The 23,091-nt window shown below is 43.7% G+C and overlaps 1 protein-coding gene across 1 annotated transcript in view; it reads left to right on the forward strand.

Annotated features, from left to right (window-relative positions):
* The window catches only part of FAM20C (FAM20C golgi associated secretory pathway kinase), a 60,781-nt gene extending 38,042 nt beyond the window's left edge, over positions 1-22,739 (forward strand). The window contains exons 5-11 of the mRNA XM_069810180.1: positions 7,972-8,064; positions 9,850-9,965; positions 18,074-18,254; positions 18,861-18,970; positions 20,530-20,611; positions 20,708-20,767; positions 21,594-22,739. Coding sequence (XP_069666281.1) covers positions 7,972-8,064; positions 9,850-9,965; positions 18,074-18,254; positions 18,861-18,970; positions 20,530-20,611; positions 20,708-20,767; positions 21,594-21,846 — 895 coding nt within the window. The 3' untranslated portion in view covers positions 21,847-22,739. The remainder of the gene's footprint in view (positions 1-7,971; positions 8,065-9,849; positions 9,966-18,073; positions 18,255-18,860; positions 18,971-20,529; positions 20,612-20,707; positions 20,768-21,593) is intronic.
* The last annotated feature ends 352 nt before the right edge of the window (positions 22,740-23,091 follow it).

Raw genomic sequence — 23,091 nt, forward strand, 5'->3', positions numbered from 1 at the left:
AATCATGTCCAGTACCAGAGCAGGCAGTATTAGATATTGATGTATGTGTTGGATTATACATTAAGCGCACGTAGATACATCCATCTAGAGTTTGGTAGCGCTGGAGCTCACCTCTCTGGTTTTGTATGGCTTACCTGCTTTGTAACAGCCTTTCATTGTGCTTTCTTTTCAGCCATCTTCCAAATAACAACAACGCCAATAATAACAACTAATTAACGTAAACAACCTGGGAATCTGAGCTCTGACCAGGCTGAAAGTGCAGCCCCCAGCACAGGGACCCCCCCCTCTTTAGCCGCGTTTGCTGGGAGCGGGAAGGGGACTGCTGGCTGTCGCGCCGAAACGCGCGGGTGGGGAAGACATCCTGACAAATGTGCTTACGCTAATATTTTTTTTCCATTTGCTTTTCCCATGGTGACAGGCAGCTACTTACTACGCAGAGCTGGAAGTAATATTCTGAATTGCTGAAGGAAATTTTCCCAGTTGATCAAACTCTTATATGTTTTGTGCTGATCAAAGATTCTCTTCATGTCTTATGTATCTGAAAGCGCAAAAGAATGAATGAAAAAAAGAGCTATTCTCCTGTGCTGGTAGACAATGAAATGATGATTGGTGAGATTATGCCCTGACTTTACTGTCAGCACAATGTCAGTGAAGGCAACGGTATAGAGAGAGTACATTTTGAGATATTAATACCGAATCCAGAACACTAGAAAGAACAGAAAAGCCCCAAAGAAGAGGAAAATGTCTGGTTTTATTATTATTTTTATATTTTAGTGGAGAATAAAATGAATCTTTCATATTCTTGGATCATATTAGTTACCCTGATTATTCATCCCTTCATATCATATCTGCTTGTGTAGTCAGGAGTGGTAACTCATGTTTTGCTCAGGTGAAAATCTGCTTTTACATGTATGTGTATCTATCTACATCTTGTGCATGGGATGGCAAGAACCTTTCACTGGTGCTAGTCCAAGCAAGGGACTGGTTTTGCACAACTGCCCTGATCTATGTAGAGGAATCAGAGGTTGCTTCAGTGTCTTCTAGAAACGGTGCTGGTTTTAAGGGGAAGGCCTAAAGTAGGCTTTCAAGGCTTTGGGTTGGTTGAGTTTTTAATGAATTGAGAATAAATGAGTTGTGCTTAGTAAAGAAGGGGCCTCTGAGCTGAGGAATCTGCAGTCTAAAGGTGTTAAGGCTTAATTCCCAGGTCTGGGCTTGGGGATGCTCTTTTCAGGAATGGGAGCCAGTTGTTCTGGTGTGTCTGCCTTCCTAGGTTCTGGCATGTATTCCTTCCTAGGAAAGGCACTCAGCTCAGCTGCAGCAAGTCTTGCTGGGATGGTTTTGCCTGATCATGGAGCGAGGAAGAAAAGCGAGACGGGAAATGGGCAGAAGAGTTAAGGCCAGCACACGGGGACAAGGAGGAGAGGGCTGTAGCCATGGGCTTGTGAAAGGACATTGGGGAGGTCACGTTATAGCGACGTCTGTCAAGAATGGTTTAGGTATAGCTGATCTTGCCCTGGGGCCAGGGGATGGGTTAGGTGACCTCCTGAGCCTTTTTTTTCTTTGATTCCGCAACTGGAAATGGAAAGCAAACCCACCTTAATATACTGTTTCCCTGCGGATCTTCTCCCCCTCTTCGCCCCACTATCCTCCTGTGGCAGGTAACGAGATATTTCGATATACAAATGCTCTTTTGGAAGCTTATTGTCATTCTCTGCATCAGAAGTTTATGATTTATATTAAGCTAACTGGTCCTTGAGCATGTGCTGTTGTCAAGCTCTCTTCATCTGCTCGGGAGAAAAGCACTCCGGGGCTGGCATGCAACAGCATGATCTCGGTATTTATCCTTTTGGCGGTTTGCTAATTATTCCTATTGCTATCACATCCCTGTGTGAATTTCTGTCTTTCTGCCACAGTAAATATTCTCTCATTTTTTCTAGCTGCAGAACTGCTACTTAAACGGGAGAAGCCTGAATATCCTGCAGAGGCCCATATTGTCATTCGGATGATAGCGATGAAACGGGCCAAACATCCTTTCTGTACCACTTAAATTGCATGTCTTTGCATTCCTGGATTGGCCACTCATTTTCTGGACCGTATTCTGCTCTTGTAAACAGCTCGTATCGTTCCTGGGAGTGCTCTTCGTCGCAGAACACTTTGATAAAGCCAAAGCCATCAGCTGCCAAGACTCCATAAGGAGTCAGAAATAGGCACCAGATATCTCCGCTACTGTAGATGTAGCTGCTTTAGCAATATCATTTATCTTCCTAAGGACTTACCAAGCCACTAAAATGTATTATAAAATTAAGTGGCATTTTTTCCACCTGTTCTAACTGGTGCCAAACGCATCGAAAGCCCTCCAGGATGATACGACTCTGCATGCAAAATCTAAGTACCCTCCTAAGGACTGCAGCTGCCTCCGAGACATCATTTTTTTTCCATGGGCTGCCTCCTTCACTTAGAATAATAAGCTTTAGATTATCTCAGGGCACTCTAGATGCCCCTGCTGCACAATCCAATTTGACATAAGGGTTGCGGGGGGGCGGGGAGGAAATCTTGCAAGCAGACACCGGACTTTCAGTCTGAGTTTCCTACTAGTACAAAGAAGAACTTCACAGGCGAGGGTTGGGGAGATTTCATGCCTGTCTGTGTTGGAAGAAAGGCTCTCGGACTTGATGGAGCATCTGTGCTTCGGTTGCTTGCCGGAGCAAGGGGCTGCCTACAAAGCCCCACCGTGGCGCTTCCAAACGCAAGAAGTCCCCAAGTCCCTCGCAGGCCACAAAGTCATTGAAACAGCAGCAAACTGCTGAGTGGTAGCCTTTTAGTCTTGTATTAACTATATTTTATCACTCAGGTAACACTCTATATTAACTGTTGAGCCTGCAACTCGGCTCCAGGACAGGTATTTAAACACCTTAAATACTCCCCTAGAAGGGAGGAAAGCTGCTTTCCAAAGGAGAAGAATAGCGACCTGTAGCTGTGGGTAGACCCGGATAATCTCCAGTTATCTGTTCCAATAGCCAAATTACGCTCTTATCAATGTTAGTCGTGTCCCTGCCGGTGCAATTACCATACCTTGTTGGCCTGTTCCGTCTCTTAGTGATTTTGCTGCTGCCGAATTTCCCTGGCTGGAGAGGGTCAGGGTGTCCATCTGCAAAATGGGCTAACCCAAGCAAACCCACTCCCTGCTGTGGCAAAGCTCCTTGTTGTGATCCATAATCATCCCTAATCCCCGTGGTTGATTCCCCTGATTACGTGTCAGAAACGGAGCGCAACCTATTTAAAAGGAGCTGTTTTCAAATCAGCGGCACGTCCTTTGATTAGTTAAGGTACACGGGGGGGGGTGACGCAAAAGGTGTCTCTGAAATGTCTCTGGACTGCGGCATAGGAAGACAGCATGTGTCTGTCAGGATAACACTTGACTCAGATTGGGATGTTTGCCCTATTTTCTAGCTTTTTGGCTGCTGTACAGATAATAGGACCCCCCCAGGGCGGAGGAAGTCTGGCATCGAGGCAGGATTCTTTCGAGTAATAGATGGCCCTGGTGGGTATTAATCCTGGTAATTTAGGCAGGTGTTTGCGAGTGATCCTGGAGACTAAATATAGATTTCCACGTTAAAAGTTGAGTTTCTATAACGGCATTTTCTGAAATGCCAGAGAGTCTGCAGAGCCTGCAATCTCACTGTGGTGATGAGGTTCACGAATGGCAGGAAAAAAAAAAAGGCAAGAAATTATTAATGTTGGGGTTTGGGGGACCAAGTATTTGGCCAAAAAATGTTTACAGAAACATTTAAGAAAAACTTGAGGCTTTGCAATTATTTCTGCACACAAATCGCTGTGTTGGTTTATCCAAATACTACTGAACACCAAAACAGGTCCCAACCATAGCTAGGATGGAGCTGACTCACCAGATTTATTCCTGACTCTCTTCATTTATCAGAGGAGCTTTATTTCTTGTATTTGTAAGCATGACTTGCTTTTCTAGCCACAAGATGAGATCACAGTTGCAGCTCATCTTGTGTCAAAGCAAATGTGTCCCTGTCCTGTTTAAAATCGTTCCTTACTTCCCGTGTTTTCTCCGATTTGTGCCATGGCAGGGAAATTTTCATGGACTTTGATTTCCCCTTAGTTCTTATTTCTGCTCTACTAGTCTTACCGTGCTGATTTGTCTTTTCCTTATGCTGTAATTGGTCTGGTGCCACTGTGTAATTTTTAAGTGTGTGCAGTATCAACAGACCTCCATCTGTCTCTCCTCCAGAGCTTCCCAGCCTGCCGTTATAAATATCTGCCAAATCCTTCTCTAAAGAGAGATCACCAGATTCCAACTGTTTGCAAAATAAGAGCTGCTGCCAGAAATCCTCTCCCACTGTCTGCAACCTGTGCAGAACCTGTCCTCTGCACGTGGTGAGCTGTTACCGCTGGCACTGAGGAGCTCTGACCATTGCTTTAATTTATTGTCCCTCAGAAGCGTACCCTTCTGCGGAGGTTCGGCATATTGGTCTGATTGCTTAAATATCTCATTACGGGTCATTTTATTAGAAAATAACCTTCAATAGCCATCAAGTAATAAAACCAAAATAACTTGAGGGTTGGGGTTTTTTCCCCTTTAAAATGCAATTCTGATTTAAAACATGCTGTGGGGTGGGTCGGTTCCAGTGTCGTTTTAGAAGAGACTTTACTTGACCTGGAAGGGACTCCGAGTGCGTGTCCCTTTCCCAGCCTTAGAGACTGAGGGCCAGTTACCACGATCTAAAGCCAGAGTAACTGATAGGACTTGCTGACCGTATGTCAGAGTTTGATCTTCCATCTCTCTATACATATACACAAGAATAGATCACTAGAAGAATTAGCACCAAAGCAGGCAATGCATATTTAGATTGTGCACACTAAAACATAGCGACTTTTTTAACGTGGATAAAATAAAATCAGGCATAAACACATTGGATAGAGAAAAAAATATAGAGTATGATGTAGGTGCCCTTTTAACACTGTTAAAGCTGTTCTCGTAACAGCCCATTGATTCCATTGCTGCAAAGCTGTGTTAGGCTCATGTGGCTTTTTAAATTCAGTTGTATGCCTTAGACTGTGATCATCACACAGGTTAGTGTTTGCTGGCGGTACGGCAGCTTACTGTGGCTGAGGAATTACCAACGAATCTCTTTAGGTGCTGCTGCAGACATCAAATTAACAATAAATGTAGGTTTGAAGAAAACTCTTGCCAGCTAAAGTCAGATCCAAGGAACAAGATTCCTGTTCTATCTATGGGATATTGGAATAAGTCAGCAGAAAGGATTTTTCAAGGTTATTTCAGAAGAGCGCTTCACGTTTGGATCTGCTACAATTTAGTTCTGCAGAGCTTTGCGAAGGAACATAAGGAATGTAAAGCAGCTTGGGGGTTTCGGAAATCCTCCTTCCAGTCTACGTTCAGAATAACCCAATATTTCCAAGAGGCAGAAAAGTGGGTACCATACTTGTTTGACATGGGCATGGGCCGTGGGGACTGTGGCTGGAGAGCGGTTTTCTGTAGATAAGTAGAGGGAAGCAGCTGCAGCACCAAAGAAACTTGGGAGTTTGTTTCATAATGTGTAGTCAGGTTCAAAAAATACCGGTATTTCCATTGTCTAGATTGCGCTGTGGATTTGGTGTCCATTTTTGAAGGTTTTAGGACAATCAAGTTCACGATTTTCTAGGAGGGTGCGCTACCACTTAATAATACATTATGACAGGAGAGAAATATGTACAAACAAGTCTAAGCCTGCAGGACAGCTGTACTTACTCCCAAACGAATAATATCCCCAGCCATTGCCGGGGGTGGCAGGGAGCAAATAGAAAAGTGAAATTAGAGAGACCGGACTATACCGGCGGTGATGTACTGACTGCCCGGCGTGTCGAGCAGGCAGCGCAGAGGAGCTGGGCCGGGGGTATAGCTGTGCTTGCAAGCCTGAGATCTAGCCCTTATTTAAGTCTGATTTTCTAGAGCAAGATTTTCTTGTAAAGGAACATCCGCGATTCGTTTAAAGTCTGTGGGAGATAAAAAGCAGATGGCATTGATTAGCTAATTAGTAATATTTTCTGCAACTTTTCAGCTGTGCTGATATGCGTAAAGTTTGCAAAAGCTTGGGATGAATCTTTCTGTCTTAGATTTGTTGAAGAAATTGAATATTTTAAAATCTGGAGGGAAGGGAAAGTTACATACAAATGTGTTATTTTCTGCCCAACGGAAATATGTTAATCTTTCCCTTTGAATTTATATTCAGGCCTCATTTCTTCGTTTTTGAGGGGAATATGCGCAACGAGGTTGCAGCTCTCCTAGCTCTTGTCTTGATTTCATGGTGTATTGTGTGATGTGCCGTAGGTTTCTGGCTCTCCCGTATTCCTCTTTGTGGGCGCGCTCCTTCTGTTTTTGCATTTATTACGGAGACAAAGCAAAATATTTTTTACTTTATGCCAGGCTCACTTTTAGCTTGCCTCCTTGTGAACCCTTTGCAACCACAGCAACGCCCTAGCAGGACTTCTGCCAAGTGTTGGCCACCTCCGTGACCACTACTATGACAGTGGTCAAGGCTATTTTGGCCAGAGCATCACTGGGGTGTTGGAGGCCCTTCTGACGTTGAGTTATATTGGACACAAGTCAAATATCTTGATGTTGTCTCTATGATGCCAATTATTCATCATTTGGGGCGAGACAGAGTACCTCGCCAAGATGTTAATGTAAAGAAGAATGTCTGAGAAAGGATATCTGCCTTTCAGACCCTGCTGGTTGCATAGCAAAATCTTTATATAGCCAAAAAACCATGACACTCATCTGATTTCTTCAGCAAGGTAGATACGGGAGGGCTTGCAGGCAGATACCAGTCCCGGTAGTCCTGGTGGTCTTTGTGGGAATAGACACAGCTTCATGTTCCCAACAAGCCCCATAATTAGGGCTTGCTGCAAATTCTCTGGAGGTTTGAGCTCTGCGCCTGCACCACCCCAAAGCCTTTCATGCAACAAGGTCACGGTGCAGAAGTTGTATTTTAATTGCCAGTGTGTAGCATGGGTGACGCACGAGCTGTCAGCTGGCCACCTGTGACAGCGGGGAATGAGAAAGAGCTTTGTTTTCCTCTTCTGGGGAGCTGTCCTCCCTTGCAGATGCTTCACAGAACAGCTTTGCAGTGCTTATCTCCTGTTTAAGCCTTCAAAATAGGGCATGATGCAGGTTGAGGTGGGACCCAGACACGGTACTGGTCAACTGCCTGAGTTGTGCTCCATCCAAAAGCCATCAGGACTGGAAATTGCCTAAAGTGAGACCAGGATTTTCTCCTCTGTTATATAGAGCTTTCTATTTTCCATGGAGTTCAGTGTTGAAGCTTTGGCCTTTCCATCAGAATGACATTTTTTATTGGTTCTTAAAACTGAAGAAACAACAAATTCTGCATCCTCTCTGGAGCACGGTCTTGTTAATGTTCTTTGAAACATGACATATGTCGTGGCCGTCAAACTGCAATGATCCCATTTCTTCTGAAATGAGAAAAACATGTCACTTTTGGCTCTACGTAATATAAAAGGAGAGTCATATTTTAGATAGAAGCTGCATGGCTGCCAAGGATGAAAGAAAAATGTTATTACTTTTGGAAATTTCATAATTACAGTTAATGATAATTTAATGAAATGACATTGTCTTCACCGCTATCACTAATGAAACGTTTGAGAGTGATAAAACAGATCTCGTTAAATAGAGCGAGAGTCTTGAGTGGAATAGCTTTGTGACAGCAGCCTGCATGCACAAGTCTTGAATTCTTATTTTTTTGTTACAGTAGTTTAAAAAAGAAGATAAAATGAAAGCTACGTGGCAAATAATGCACACATGAAGTATTTAAAGGCCTTCCATTAAGCAAATGATACTGAACTCCTGAATAACATGCTGATGACTGAGTACTGCTCCTTAGAAATGCTAACCCTTCATTAAAACACTTTCCTTGTTTTTCTTTGCAGACAAACCAGAGAACAAGAAACCCCACCTGACTTTTTTTATTTCTCAGACTATGAAAGACATAATGCAGAAATAGCAGCATTTCATTTGGACAGGCAAGTAAAATGGATTTGCATTAAAAGAAAAGTGGAAATATTGTGATAAGTTTCTGCACTTGGCCAGCCCTGTAACTGAATTACTTTTAAAAGAGGGAAAAATGGAACAAAGGTGGGCAAACGCCAAGAATAAATGAAATGGCAGATGATGAAAGGGTAGATTAATAATTAGGAAATGTGACTTGCTCTGGGAATGAGGAACCTGGCAATAAGTAATTCTCAAAAAGAAAGAGAAATTGTATTGAAGAGGAGCGGAGAAATGAATTTCCCCTGTGATCTTGAAGTGCATGTGGAGGGGACCCGTCTCCCGGGGAGTACGTCGCGCGAGTGTGACAGGAGTCTGGCTCACCCCGTTAGCTCCAGGGCACGCAAATCCGAGCGAGACGTGGGGAACGGGGTGAGTATTCAGAGAGGAATAATTGAGATGGGGAGGGAGTTCTGGTTTCACAGCAAAAAGCTGCGGCCGTCCCATATCGGGAGCGTATTTAGGCCACAAGTTAGTGGAAAGGAGAGGGCAATGGTGGGCATCCCATGCTCCTGTTAGCTGAAAGTGTCCCCCCAGGCAGAATTAGTGCAGGGTATGGTGGCTACCCCAAGGCTGGGAAGGGTCTGCAGCCCTCTCAGCCTGCCCAGACTAGGAGCAGGACTTAATAGTGATGAATTATTAACGGTATGGCTAGAAACCACGGCATTTCACAGGTTGGGTTAGAACTGAAGCATCTTTCACACCCGAGTGCCAAGAAACATCCTTTCAAAAGCTTGAAGCTTTGGGGCCACAGATGATTTGGGGGTACGTGTAGTATTGCTGCCTTCTGGGTTGATGGTTAGGATAAGGGAACCCGTCAGCGGGTGGCACAGGGTAGACTTGCCATCAAGAGCCATCCTGGTCAGATCCTTCAAGGATCTTCTCTATTTTATTGTTGTTGACCTTGGCGTTGATCCCTTCTGTTTTATATTTTATATTGCCATTTTAAGCAGATGGTGCTGTAGGAAAAAACATTAATGGAGTTCCTGCAGGGAGGTATGTTAAATATCTGCACACTAAGCAGAAAAAGCAGTTGCTACCCAACATAGAAAATCTTATCAGCAGACAGTGGACATAAAAATCCCACTATGGGGAGGCTTTGTGTGGGGCCTTTGCTCTTTTACTGTATCTAATAGCAATGCTTCACAGGCAGTTTTTAATGATCTATTAAGGCGAGGAAGTTTGGGGTAGAGAAAGGCTCTTCACCTAGCCTTTGCCCGTGGGAAAATTTTTCGTCTCAGGGAGATTGTTTAGGTTGGTATAAGGGTATTAAAACAGAGAGGAGCAGAAGCAAATAAATCAAACAAATACTAAGACTGCCAGAAAAAAAATTACTATTAGACGGTGTTTATGGAAGAAAGAGGCTGAAACCCCATTCCTCAAGTCACTTAAAAAATTGGTGAGCAAAATGCATGTTACAACAATCCCGAAGTAGCACAAAGTCAAAAATAAGTTCCTACTGTCTCTTATTTCTGGAATTCTATGCGTCTTCATGTTTTTTCATGGAACAATGTGTCCCCATACTCTTCTGTATTTTGCATCTGCTCAATACTATGTAGGGAAGTCAGAGCTGATCATATTCAGGACATATTTTGTAATATATTATACAAAGGATTATCCAGTTTAAAGTTGATGGGCTTTTTACTCCTTAAAGACCACAGATAAATGTGCCTTCAGAGTGTAATGAACCTTCCTAAAACCTATCACTATCACTGTACTTTAATCCTTTACATAAACTATCTCTTCTCTTTCTCTTCCAGGATCCTGGATTTCCGTCGCGTGCCACCAGTTGCAGGTAGACTGGTTAACATGACGAGAGAAATACGAGATGTTACTCGTGACAAGAAACTGTGGAGAACGTTTTTCATCTCACCAGGTAGTCTGGGAAATAACACTATATTCTTTCTATCCCGCCGAACACGTACTTAAGGGAACAATGTGTAGATTGCTTAATTGCTCAGATATTTCTAATAGAACTGTCTTCTAGACCTTTGAATAAAAATGAATGTGGAGACATAGCCTACAAAGAAGACTTTATTGTTTTGAATTGAGTGCCTTTTCCCCTTGACAAATTATCCACAGAGACAGGCTTTTATGTTCACAAAAGCAATGTATTCAACAAATGTTTTATGTAGAGCAATTTCTAAAGCAATTTCTTCTGTTGCTCTGTTTACCCAAAACCTTATTACTTAGCCCATTAGTTATTTAGACTTTTTTCTCTACTGCAGTGTGATCCGTCACTTCTGTTGGTCAAATTTCTCAGTTTTGACTGGAAGACCCAAACCTAATTTTCTCAGAGTCATGTACTTCAGTTTTTATTACAACAGGAGTTTGAAAAAAATCAAGCAAATAGATGTGTAACATATCCTGCTTCCAGCTCAAATTCTCTGCTGGGCAGAGGCCAGAGTAGAAGTGACCTGAATTGTCCCCAGTCCTCGTTCTTGCTTTGAGGGCTGACCCCAGGAACCGATACCACTCTCTATTACTCTTCACTCTTTCACGTCTGGTGGCACCAGCCAAGGATGGAGCTCCACAGGGTGGGAATTTTACAAACAGGGTAAAACCATGCCCTGCTCACCAGAATGTACAACTGGAATAGGAGAAGATGGGCAAAGGGTGGGAGAAAGTGGTGTCATCTCTGTTTAGCATCTGGGATGCTGAGATGGGGAAATTAAGGCTCTGAGTTAAAGGCACAAAAATACATGCTTAAGTATGTTCTTCAAGAAAAACTATATAGGGAAACGTTCAATTTAAAGCATGTAGCTGTGTTCCACTGAGGTTAACTCATATTATTTCAGCTGCGTGCAAATGTGCTTTGCTGAACTTGGGCTGTGACTTGTGTAACAGGCAATCTGGAGCAGAAATCTCTGGAGATCTCTCCCTTGCTCCGTGTGTGATTGGCCAGAATCTGTTTATCCGAGATCCCTAAAGTCAAGATCCAAAGACTTAATTACAGTTTCTTCCGACATAACTGTAATTTATTGCTGTTAGCTAGGAGCCAGCCCTGTCATTGCAGAGCTTTCTCTCTTAAAATGTTTATCACACTTTTGTGATCACCAGTAAAGTCATTATTATGGCTGTTATTTTTAGCTTCATATTTATGTTCAGCTCTGCAGGACACAGTTGAGCAGACAGTTATTTATTCCAGTAACTTCACTTGTAAAATCCATTACATAATTACAAGAGATTTCATCTCACCCCGTGTTATGAGCGCTCCAGTTTTACATGTACAGTCGTGGTGACAGTGGTGACAGTACATGGTGACACTGTTCACCAAACCTGATGCGCAGACATTTCTGTGTGCTCCAGCTGGGCACTTGTGCCTCGGTCGCTTTCTCTCCCTCTTCTTCTTTGTTTCTCTCTGTCTACATTTTTTTTTTTTGCTTGATTTTTTGTAGGCAAACAATCACAGACAAAAGATGGCAAAAAAATCTTGTGACTGTTTATGTGCACAAGGTACTTTGGCTCCTTTGAAATATAAGCCATTTTATTCCCATTTTAGCAAGTAAGACACGGATTAGTAGGTTTGCTTGCTTTTTAGTCTTCCCAGGTTATATATCAAGGCTTAGGGCTGAACTTGAGTGATTTCTGAGAATTATAAAACTGTACTCAAGTACTGAGCAGCTTAGAGCAGCCAGAGCACGGCAATGCAGAGTTAAGGCTGCCGGTTCGGATGAAGATCTTTATCTTGTCATTATGAAATTCTAGACATCCAAGGGATGATCCAAGCATAATCCTTTATTCAAATTTATTTAGAGGCCTCAGATAAATTCAATTAAAATATTTGATTAACTATGAATCAGGCTTTTCTGGAGAATAAAACGCTTAAGCAATTAATTTTTCTTTCAATTTTACATTTCCTAAATCAATACACTTTGCTTAAATCATGTTGGTTACTTGTCAGAGTTCTTCCCTACAAGTCCCTGGTTTAATTAGTCGGATTCTCATTAACATATGCCCAACCTCCGTCTTGTAGTTCATACTGACCTTAAGAGGCAGGCATTAATTAATGCTTAATGAAAAAAGTAATAAAGGTCCTAAATTAAGCATTTAGAAACAAATTCACAAACCTAGCAGGCAGCTCAAGCGGCAGATTGAGGGCAGAAAAGGGAAAAGAGGGATGTGCTGGGATGAGCCCTGTGGCCTGGGGAGGTGAGCATGGGCAGGGAATGGGGAGCCTGGGGATGACTGGGAAAGGCTCGCTGGTCCCCTCCGGCAGGTGAGGGGCAGCAAAGTCAGTTGGTTTTGAGGGAGAACTGGTTACAAAGCTGAGAAATTGAGGTGTGAGGTATAGATAGTTGCAAGAACCGGTCTGTGCCCCTGCATTCAGCTATCGAGGCCGCTCTGGGACTCCCTTCCAGGTGGCCGTGTCTCTGCATCTCCATCCCCAGCGGTGCTCCCCGGCAATTAATGGTCACGGGGACGCACGGTGGCTGCTGGCAATGTATCCCTCTCCGTGCACCCGTATACATCTCTCAAAATTAAACGAGCACTAATAGAATTGATTTTATAGAAAGCTCGTCCCCTCAGGCTGGGAGACCACTGTTTGCGGTGGAAACCCTCGGAGGGTAAATATCGATGACGCTCATCAATACACCGTGTTATTCCCTGGAGCGGCGCAGGGATGTGTTGGAAGAAACCTCACTGCATTTCCACGCCTGGGCCATCTCACTTGTCCCATCAGGCGTGGAAATCAGGGCCGGGATGCTGGAGGCGGTTGTAGCTTCAGAGCGGGCTGCGGAGCGACATCCCTTCTTCCATCGGGAAATGGCGATGGCTGCGAGCGGGCAGGTCGGCCGATGCATTAGGCTGCGTTCGGAGAGGAAGCAGATTGCATAAAAGTGCACTTCCAGGCAGTTTGGACTAAACGTGAGAAATGGAATTAGGTCAGTAATTATTTAAATGAATTTTACATCCTTTGCAGTAGGGCAGGCTGCAGTAGCCCTGCTAGTCTTACAAATGAATGGTAATTTGCTAAGAAAAAAGAGACATATTAATGATGTCAGCCTTCGTTTTGGAAGTAATTGAGGCAGCAGCTTAAAGAAATCAATGTTACACAGCTAGTAAGCACTACATTTTTGTTCATATTAGCCAATTCCAAGGGATTATGGATTTTTTTTCCCCTCTCAGCAAACAATAGCAATTCTGAATTACCTATTATTTTGAGCAGGTAGAAGAAAGATCTTTTCATGCATTGCTGTAGTAAATATTCAGGATTCTTTCCAGTACTCCAATTGCACAGGCTTGCTAAATGTCCTCTATTAACAGTCATGCAAATCTCAATAAAAGAATTGCTCTGCCAAGCAATTTGCTTTAAGGTATCTCCACTTGTTCCTTTTCTTCCTGAGAAGAATTATTGTTCAGCTATTGGGATGACGCACAGAGAATGTACAGATGAGTACACAGACACTCTGGTTCTTAATTGTTGTAATTAGTTGGAGTTTCGATCACCAGACCATGATTTTTGCATGGATTTCATTACGAATCGTATCCATTCATCCTCAGATAATGAAAATCAGACATTTGCAACACTGCTTGGGCTTCTCTTGCCTCTCTAGTGCTTTGGGGAAACAATTTTGTTTTTTAATGAAGCAGGAGTTTGCAAGTTGCAAATTCGCAGCATTTGAACATTTCAGCATGTATAAACATCCTTCCCTTTGTGGTTTGCCAGCACTGGTGCTGTTGCCATTTTTCTACCCGCTCTGCAGGAGCACAAATTCTTGGCGGTGACTTCTTTTGCAGGTGTACTTAGGGCCAGGGGTGTGTACAGAAACACCCGTTTCGAATAAGAGAGGAACATACGGGCTGGGCAATTTTCATGGGAGGAGAAGGGCCACACTCCAACAGGCCTCATCTCCCCTTTCCCTCTTATTTTTGCCTTTGAAAGGCCAAACCCTGCTCTTAGCGTGGGATTGCCAGCAAAGCACTGGGCTTGTGTCTCTAGCTGGAATTTCACCCTCAGCCTGCTGTGCAGAATGTGGGTCACCTACTTAGGTTTCAAAGAGGCTTGCTACTGCACCTTGAAGTCTTAATTGAGAACTGTGTTCTTCTATATTTGGTGCCTCTTTTTTTTCTGCATTTTTAAGAAACCTTAAAAACGAATGTTTCCCCAGATAATTCAGGCTGCTTCATCTCACTGCCTGTATATAACAACTAGGGTAGACATATCAGGATGTCTATTCTGTATCAATCAAAGCAGTTAATTTCTTTAATAGTAACTTGAGATACAGCATCCTTTCATCTCCACTACCCCCAGAAATCGGACGGGAGCCGTGGAGACCAAGTACCACAGGTCTGAGCCCACAGGGAGAATTAACAGCCAGCAGAAAAAGCTTTGCCATTGAAAATAACTTCTCACCGAGAAATACATTTGCGGTTTTACTGTTTTTTACCGTTTTTTACTGTGTTTTTTTTTTTTTTACTGGTTTTTTTTAAGTTTGCTGTCTTAGTGACAGGATGCATCCCGCCATCGCTCGGACTCCCATTGCAGGCGATGGGGGCTCTGTGGGAAAATCAATAGCTGGAGGAGCCCAGCAGGAGCAGAACGGCCCGGCGTGGTGCAGGCAGCACACGTGCTAGCTGTGTCACTGCGGCAGCGAATGCCATCACTGCCATAGCCCCCGAGCTTTCCCGAAGATTTATCTGGATACGAATGTGTGATTACTGTCAAATGATTAGTCCCAGTTGCTTTCGTTGACAATATGGAGCAGGGTTTCATTGTTCCCGAAGTTAAATTCAGAAGCAAACTATTAAACACAGTATTTATCTTCCCACTGTGCAAAATGCTGTGTTTAATATAATTCCTTCTTTGAAAGGTCAGATTTACATAGTGAGCAGCAGAGGCTGCGATAGCGCGGGAGGGGCGTTGCTGGGCCGTTTGCTCTTCGCAAAACTGTTACGGCGGCAGATAACCGAGCATCAGCTTCCCGCTGCCAGGTGGAAGTCAGGTCATAGAAACCCTTGAAGATAAATTGTCTCAGACGATCGAGATAAATCTGTGGGGGGTTCTCTCCCTCCACAGACGAGCGGGTAATGCCGACACAGCTGAATTGGAGCACAAGCCCCACTGCAGCTTCAGATCGCTGGAAACATAAACCCTCGCTGCAGCCCTACCTTCCCACTGAGGCAGCAGGTGCCCGGGGAATAAGGGATCTCTTTAAATCTCCTAATTCTTCGGTGCTAGCCTGTAGCAAGCAGCATCTGTATGTGATTTCTTGTAAATCATCCCTTGTGGCAGCCTGGAACCCCTTGAAATATTTTGTCTGCAGTAATTCTTTTAAGGTTATAAATCACAGATGTTTCTCCCCAGTTTTTAGTGGCTGAGAATATCCCAACCTTCCTATGGGCCCAGTAGGACCCCCCCCAGTTTGCAGCCTGCCTGCAGCTGGCAGTGCTGCCCACAGGTGCTTGGACAACTCTTCGCTTTTCATCCTGAATTATGGACGAGGTTCACAGGGAGGCATGAAGCCCTCCTGGTTTTGCCAGGATGATCAAAGGTGGAGCTGAAGCACCTGTGTTAGCCCTGCAAAAGCTGTGCCAAGTCCAGGCTGTGATAGCATTTTTGAAAAGGAAACCCATGAGAGGTTATAGACTGCAGGGCAGCACGCCCAAGGCTTGCGTTAGGTTGGGTTTGTCTAGGTGTTGACTTGATTTTAGACTAATGAAATGAGTGAGTCTGAAGGAGAGCCACTGAGATGGTCCTGGAGCTGGTAACAAGGAGAAGCTGAGAGTTTCAGATTTTTTTAACCTGGAGAAGCTGGCCTGAAGCTGTAGCTTGGACTAGGGGCCTCCAGAGTCCTTTCCAACCTAACCATGATTGCTCTTTTCCCATGCAGTTTGTAAAATGGTTTTCGAAACTTCACTCTGAGTGATGAGTTATATTCCCGAGTTGCTTGAAAGGGAAAATGAGTGAGGGTTCTGTTTAGAAGTTAATAGGCATACCGTGTGATGAGCAGTACCAAGATTTGTGCTCGGGTTCATAGGAAATAGCCAAGCTGAGTGGCTTATCAGCCAAGGACATGGTCACTTCTTAGCTCATGGGAAGTCTCAAACTACTGTTCCTTTAATTCAAATGGTAAGGGACTAAGTATGCCTTCTACGTAAGAAAAAGCTTTTAAAATAATTTTTAAGAAAGGATATTCTGCCTGGTAAAATGCTTTAAATTACAAAATTAAAAGTATAGACATGCTGAGTGCTCCCTTCCTTCCTTTTTTAATTTCTGTTCTTCACTTTCTGTTCCCTGAAGTACTTTTCTTTCAGTAATTGTCAGCGAGGTTTTTGACCACAGGGTAAATATTTCTGGACTGAGTCAGGATGTATTTAACTGGTATGAGCCAACCCTGTGAATGTAAATATACAGTTTGGGTTGGAGTTGTTCCTGAGCACAGAGAGATGGGTGACCCTTATGAGTCAGTCACAACAGAGGGTTTCAAAAAGGCTGTGTCCAGAGTAAAGTAATCACAACTTAATGGACAAATCTGATGGCCATTGACAGAGGCTTGGAAATGAAGAACTGAGGCAAACTGTCAAGTAGTAACACACCAGCCTTTTTGTCCAATTACATGACGTAATTCCAAGGTTAGCAGTTGGTCTTGGATAATACGGTTAATTAATACAGTCAAGAACATTATGAGACCTTACTGCTCTTCCACGCTCTCCTTCTCCTCCTTCCCCAGTCGCAGCTCTTTGCCCTGTTTCTCCCTCCCTCCTGTTATCTCCGTAGCACCGGCACCGGTATTGCTCCCTGTCCTCTTGACTCGTCGTCTCCCTTGCATTGCCCCCCGGCAGCGTACCGTCTCCGCTCGGCACTTTGCCACCCGTCGGTTGGGTCCGGACCAGGGAGGACATCAGGGTGATGGGCAGGGACGCGTGCTGCAGGGCATCGCTGCCGTGAAAACCCGCCGGCTTACCTTTCCAAGCCGCGTGGTCTTCTGTGGCAGGCAGAAAAATCACCTCCCTCTATTCACCAGCCCTTCTTGCCTCATTTATACTGATCCTGCCCAAAGGGAGAGTAGCTCGGAAGCGATATTTGAATTTAGGGGCCTTGTGGGGAATGAGGAAGCAATGTGACTTCTCAGCTTCGTGCATTACCATAAGGAAAGGGCACAGTCTTCCTCTAATGACATTTTACGTGCATAAAGCAATGTCAAAAGAGTTGTAGCACATCGACAAGACGATCAGCATTGTGCTGCTGTTCTTGTTCATGGTCCAGCGTTGGTGGGGGTTGAGGATGAGCTGCTCTCCCACCTTCAGTGAATTCATGTGGGAAGAGGGTTCTTGTGAAGAGGTGGGTGTTCTTGTTTGTGCAGAAATATGTGGTGGCAGCTTTGGGGAGGTTTTAAGGTAACACACGCTCCAAAACCTGCTGCAGGTTTTTTTTTTTGGTTGTTGGAGTAACTTGATGCGTGGAGAAAGAAATTTGTGTTTGAGATGTGTGCTGACAGAGTTACATCTATGCTATTTCCACCCTCCACACACACCCCCACATGAGTCTTCATGGTAAATAATTCTCCTTAGTAAAACTGCCAGTTCTTCTCATACCAGCAAGTAGCTGAATGAAATGTTGTTGTCTGTTCTTAAAGAAATGAGCCAAGATTTTGAAAGGTGACTTAATTTTGGGCACGTGCCACTTGTTTAGCTGTGGCATTTGGGGTTCCAGCCTGGGGTAACAAATATATCCCAAAGGATGTATCAGTCTGGGAAAATGAAAGGAGAAGGGAAAGGATTTAAAAAAAAAAAAAAAAAAAAGTTTGGTTTTCTGGAATATAAATAGACTGGAAATAGTCACAGAGAGCTCAGCATAGGGCGTGATCCCAGGCACTGAAGTGAATGTCTTTCTAGTGGTTTCAGTGGAAGAAAACTATGTGTGGTAATGGGGTTTTGGGTCCGAGATTTATTTCTGCTCATACATACATCAGTGCTTTTGTGAATTCCTGAACACTAATTTAAGGGTAGGTTTTAAAACTCTTTTCCTTTATTTGCCAGCCAACAACATCTGCTTCTATGGGGAATGTTCCTACTACTGCTCAACAGAGCACGCCCTGTGTGGAAAACCAGATCAGATCGAGGGGTCTCTGGCTGCTTTCCTACCCGATTTGTCTTTAGCAAAAAGGAAAACCTGGAGGAACCCTTGGAGACGTTCCTACCACAAGCGCAAGAAAGCAGAGTGAGTAGTGGTGAGCAAAGGGTACGCCAGCTGCCAAGGGCGAGAGGAAAATAAAGCGGTGCTAACAGTTGCTGCCCTTGCCTGATCTGACGCATCGAGGCTTAGGAGAGCATCTGCATTTCTTCAGCAGGTCCAGCTCCTGGGAAGGGACAGAGTCCTTACACTTGCCAGAAGCTCCAGCTTATGGTCCTGAAAGGACCTTCAATGGCATAATTCCCTCGTGGGACAGATACCTCCAGTGGCTTTGACAGGATGCAATGAGACCTGTCTGAGTTCTATCCGAGAGAGAAAGATTCACTGCTATCAGCAGCCCTAAACAAGTCTCAGATGTTCTCATCATATGACTGATGGTGCAGCTGGTCTCCTAAATCTTTAAGCTATTAGCCAGATAGTTTTCAATCTTGTGATTTTCTTCCTTTTTCATCAGTCACAATCTTTATCGGTTGCCTGCATTACAGGAAGCAGCCTGAAGAATTTGCTGCCTCTACCTGACCCTGCCCTCAATCAAACGTGATGCAACTAGATCTTTGCAAAATAACATTTTTTTTGGTAATACTCAGTAAGCTTTGTATGTCGCATAAAATATCGAAATATTGGCTTTTCCAGATGGGAAGTTGATCCAGATTATTGTGAAGAGGTTAAACAAACCCCCCCGTATGACAGTGGGACCAGAATTCTGGATATAATGGATATGACAGTTTTTGATTTCCTAATGGGTAAGTTTCATCTCTTTCAAAAATTAAATGCAACATTTAATTAGAATAAGAACCATTTCTTTCTACACCGCTCTGCATAGCTCAGCAGTTTGCTAAAGCGTGGATGAAGCTGCATTTACTGTATGTGCCGTTCTGGATGATTATGAGAAAATGCAGATTTACATGGTTATATATTCCCATCAGTGCAGATTAAAGGAACAAAGATGTTCAGAAATGCAGGGTGCTGATGAACGCGGGTCAGGCTAGTCTACGTCACAACAGTTAAGGGCTTCAGAGTTTGCTTTAGTGAGTGCTTTACCATTGTAATGTATGGCTCCTGGATGCACATGCAAGTGCTGTTCATTATTAGCACATTGTTCTCAACCTGCAGTAGTACGCACTGCTGCTTGCTCTATAAACTGTCAGAGGGGGGGAAGAAAAGAAGTATTGCTTGGTCACAAAGGCAACTGTGGTATGTATCAGGAAGGTTTTTTGTGTTTATGTAACCTGACTGGAATAAAATAATTATTAACAAGCAGGTAATAGTCACCTATTCCAAGCCTGCTCAGTGGTTAACACTGAGACATTCTCATATGAAACCTGTTCTGCTGCAGCTAGTATACCTGTAAGGTGCCAATATCCATACTTGATCCTTGGACACATGCCAGCACGGACACATCCTCTGCCATTGCCACTACTGAGATTTCTGCGATAGGCTGCAGCAGAAGAGGCCAAATCACAGCTCAGGAGCCATATGTGGCATCGCTAAGTGGCTCAAGACCCCTGCCATGAAGACAAAATTCGTAGCTTGGCACCAGTACTCTGCACATTGACCTTTAGAAGCAGATCACGCCTCTGCCTGCCGTGGGTGCCCAGAGCTGGTCAGCTGTACCAGTGCAGTAGCATCCTGATCCATATGTTAGAGCCATAATATCGTTTTGGCTTTCCAGGCAGCCAGAAATTTGGACAAAGTTCTTACTAGAGGAAAAAAAGGATATTTGGTCGTAGTTCAAAAAGTTTAATACAATATTAGCAAAGTCATATGGATTAACATCCCTGCTTGAAGGATGCATTTTCCCCTCCCTAAGCTAAATCTCGCACCCGGCACGTGTACCATGGGTGCTTTGCACGCCATACTGACCCAGCGCTGGCGTAGCAGAGCTCGTTTTCACCAATGAAGCTCTGCTGGCTTAGGACATAGCTACTCACAGATGACCAGGCTTCCCAAACAGTTGAGATGCCATCGTACTTGAGAGGGATTTCCTTGGCGTACACCAGGAGGGGTTGCTGGAGGGTGGGAAGGTTGGGTTTGTCTCCTGATGGGTCCCCCAGAGCTTAAGTATAAAAGCTTGAAAAGCTCCCAGCGGTGTAACAGCCCATCTTCCAGTATCGTGCCCTTTGGGGTTTCCACAGTAGAAGCGAATATGCTCAGTAGATCCATTGCTTTCTCTGCCCTACACAGCCATCATGTCTGGGGAGCACTGGGCTTCTCACTGAACCATGGCTTTTGTATTATCCTGGCCTGCAGGCTCAGCAGCAAGCCAGAGTGAGAACGGTCTTTTTTTCTCTTTATTCCATAGGTAACATGGATCGACATCACTACGAAACCTTTGAGAAGTTTGGAAATGAAACATTTATTATCCACTTAGATAATGGAAGAGGGTAAATACCTTTAATAATCTTTCTGCAGAAAAAAAAAAGAAAAAAGTTAGTCTTTAAAACAGTGTTTGTCATGCTCTTGCTCTTATCATTAAACAGGTTTGGAAAATATTCCCACGACGAACTTTCCATATTGGTGCCTTTAAACCAGTGCTGCAGGTACGTTTCACCTCTGGAGTTGTTTCCCTTTTTATACAGTTGTTTCCGCTAATAGGACTGCAATGTTGAAGTGAATCTTTTATTGCGTACCACGGAGAGGAGGAAATGTTATCATCCTGCCCAGGGAGCCTGACCTGAGCGAGCCCTGAGCGTTCGCACTAACACGTTAAGCGCTTTGTTGAGATCAGGACCTCGCAGGACCGAGGCTGTGAGCTGTTGTGAGAGAGGCTTTCTTAAGACAAAATACACGTCCCGTGGAAGTCAAGTGGCAAAACTTAGCCCAGCTTGTTCAAATGCTTCACGACGGCTTGCCTCAGTGCCCGTGGCCAGGATTTTCAGAGAGGAGAGGTGATATTTAGAGGTCCAGCTTTGCACAACTGGGATGCGGGGTGAGCTCTGCAGAGGCTCTGGGTGTCCCGGCAGGGTGGACTAGCAGGAGCCCCCACTGCCATCGCCCATGTCCCAGCTCAATGCCACACGCGCCACGCGTGTCATTGCCAGGATGGGCACGACGCTGTGAAAGCTGCACCAGGTCCGATGGGTGCCTTAGCCAGCCGAGGAACACGGAGGCTGCCCGTACTTGACTGTAGAGTGTGCTCCAAAACCTCTCCACTTCTAAGGGCTCCCAAAGATCGCTGGCCAGGTGGCAATGCCAGCTGCTCATTAGGACTGTGACAGTGCCTGGTCCTCATCATTTCAGATCACATAATAAGGTTTTTACACTATTATTGCTATGCTGACTGTATGCCTTTTAGCCCTGTCAAGATCAATAGTGATGAAAATACTGATTTGCTTTTTTTTTTTTTTCCCTCCTTTTTCTCTTTAGAATAAGGAAGTCTACCTATCTGCGATTACAGTTGTTAGCCAAGGAGGAATACAAACTCAGTCTCTTGATGAAGGAATCTTTACTAAAAGATAAAATAGCTCCCATTCTCTACCAGCCTCACTTGGAGGCGATGGACAGGCGGTTGCGGATTGTCCTCAAGGCTGTTAGTGACTGTATAGAAAAGGATGGTTATGACAATGTGGTTGAAAATGACTTTAACACTGATGTTAACACTGTTACGACCGAGAGGTAGTGAAATCGCAAGACTACGTTTTTACCAGCCAAGTAAAGAAGTTTCAAAGAGGAAAAAGAAAAAAGAAGTCTTGCAAAAGACTGTATATGCCACTTTGTGAATTCAGTGAATTCAGAAATGAGCTATAATTGTTCCCAAAGTAGGTAAAGTGTAGACTCTGCAAAGGATTAGTTCATTAAGAAAAATAAGTCTAATGTGATGCTTTTCATTCCTAAAGAGAGATTATGAAAAGATTCAGAAAATACTCAGATCATTGACAGACAACAGTCTGATAGCAAAACACCTCCTGTCCTTTTTGTATAGCAAGGAGGCCTTTACTTAATATTTTGTATTTATATATGGTATATCTATGAAACCCCAGACCTACCTACCAAATTTAACTAAGAGGGACGGCATAGTTTTGTGACTCACACTTTATTTGTGGTGACAGTCCACTTAGTATTTTGTGTTAACCCTTTAAGTGCTCTAATCCACTGTATCTTATTTAAATTGAATGCTTTTTTTTTCCCAGCTACTCAGTATTTAAAGGGTTAAGGCATTATGAACTTTTAAAGGCAAAAAATAATAATTATTATAATAATAATAAATACAGTGGTTACCAGAAGGGAATTTCACTGATTGTGCATTGACAGGAATACTTGAATGTTGGTTTTACAAAGTGATGTAAAATGACAAGTTGTACTATTTGTCCATAAGGAGGTGGCAGCTCTTATCTTTCTAGACTATCATAGCTGAGCTGCTACTTTTCAACTTTGCTTTTGATAGTTTTGTGTAAATATATACATATATGGGTAAAAAGCTGCTTTCAGCAGCTCTAGGCTTACTTTTGCAGCATTTTTGTGGAATTGTTTGCAACGTGGTAAAAGTGCAATAAAGATATGGCAAAATGTGTAGCCGTCGTGTCTAAATGGATTCATTTTCCACTGGAAATCTGGTTCAGAGCAAAGCTGTGCACACCAGCCAAGTATTCCAGAAGCAGTCGTTTAAATTGTCATCCCCTTTCGTAGCAACAGCAAATCGAGCTAAAGTAGGGAATTGGTGATTAATATACATTACAACTCAGATAAGGACCATGGTGTTGAAAATGGCTAATCTGTCATATGAAACCATTGTTTTGACGACCATTTCAGCATCCCTTCCTCTTGCAATTATAGCTGTAGAAACAAGCTGTAGAGCAACACCTCTAGAAGATTATAGCTTGACACGCTGCCCAGAGGATTTAGATACATCAGTGCCTCTGACTTG

The sequence above is a fragment of the Haliaeetus albicilla genome, chromosome 22, assembly GCF_947461875.1.
Source record: "Haliaeetus albicilla chromosome 22, bHalAlb1.1, whole genome shotgun sequence".
Taxonomy (NCBI): Eukaryota; Metazoa; Chordata; class Aves; order Accipitriformes; family Accipitridae; genus Haliaeetus; species Haliaeetus albicilla.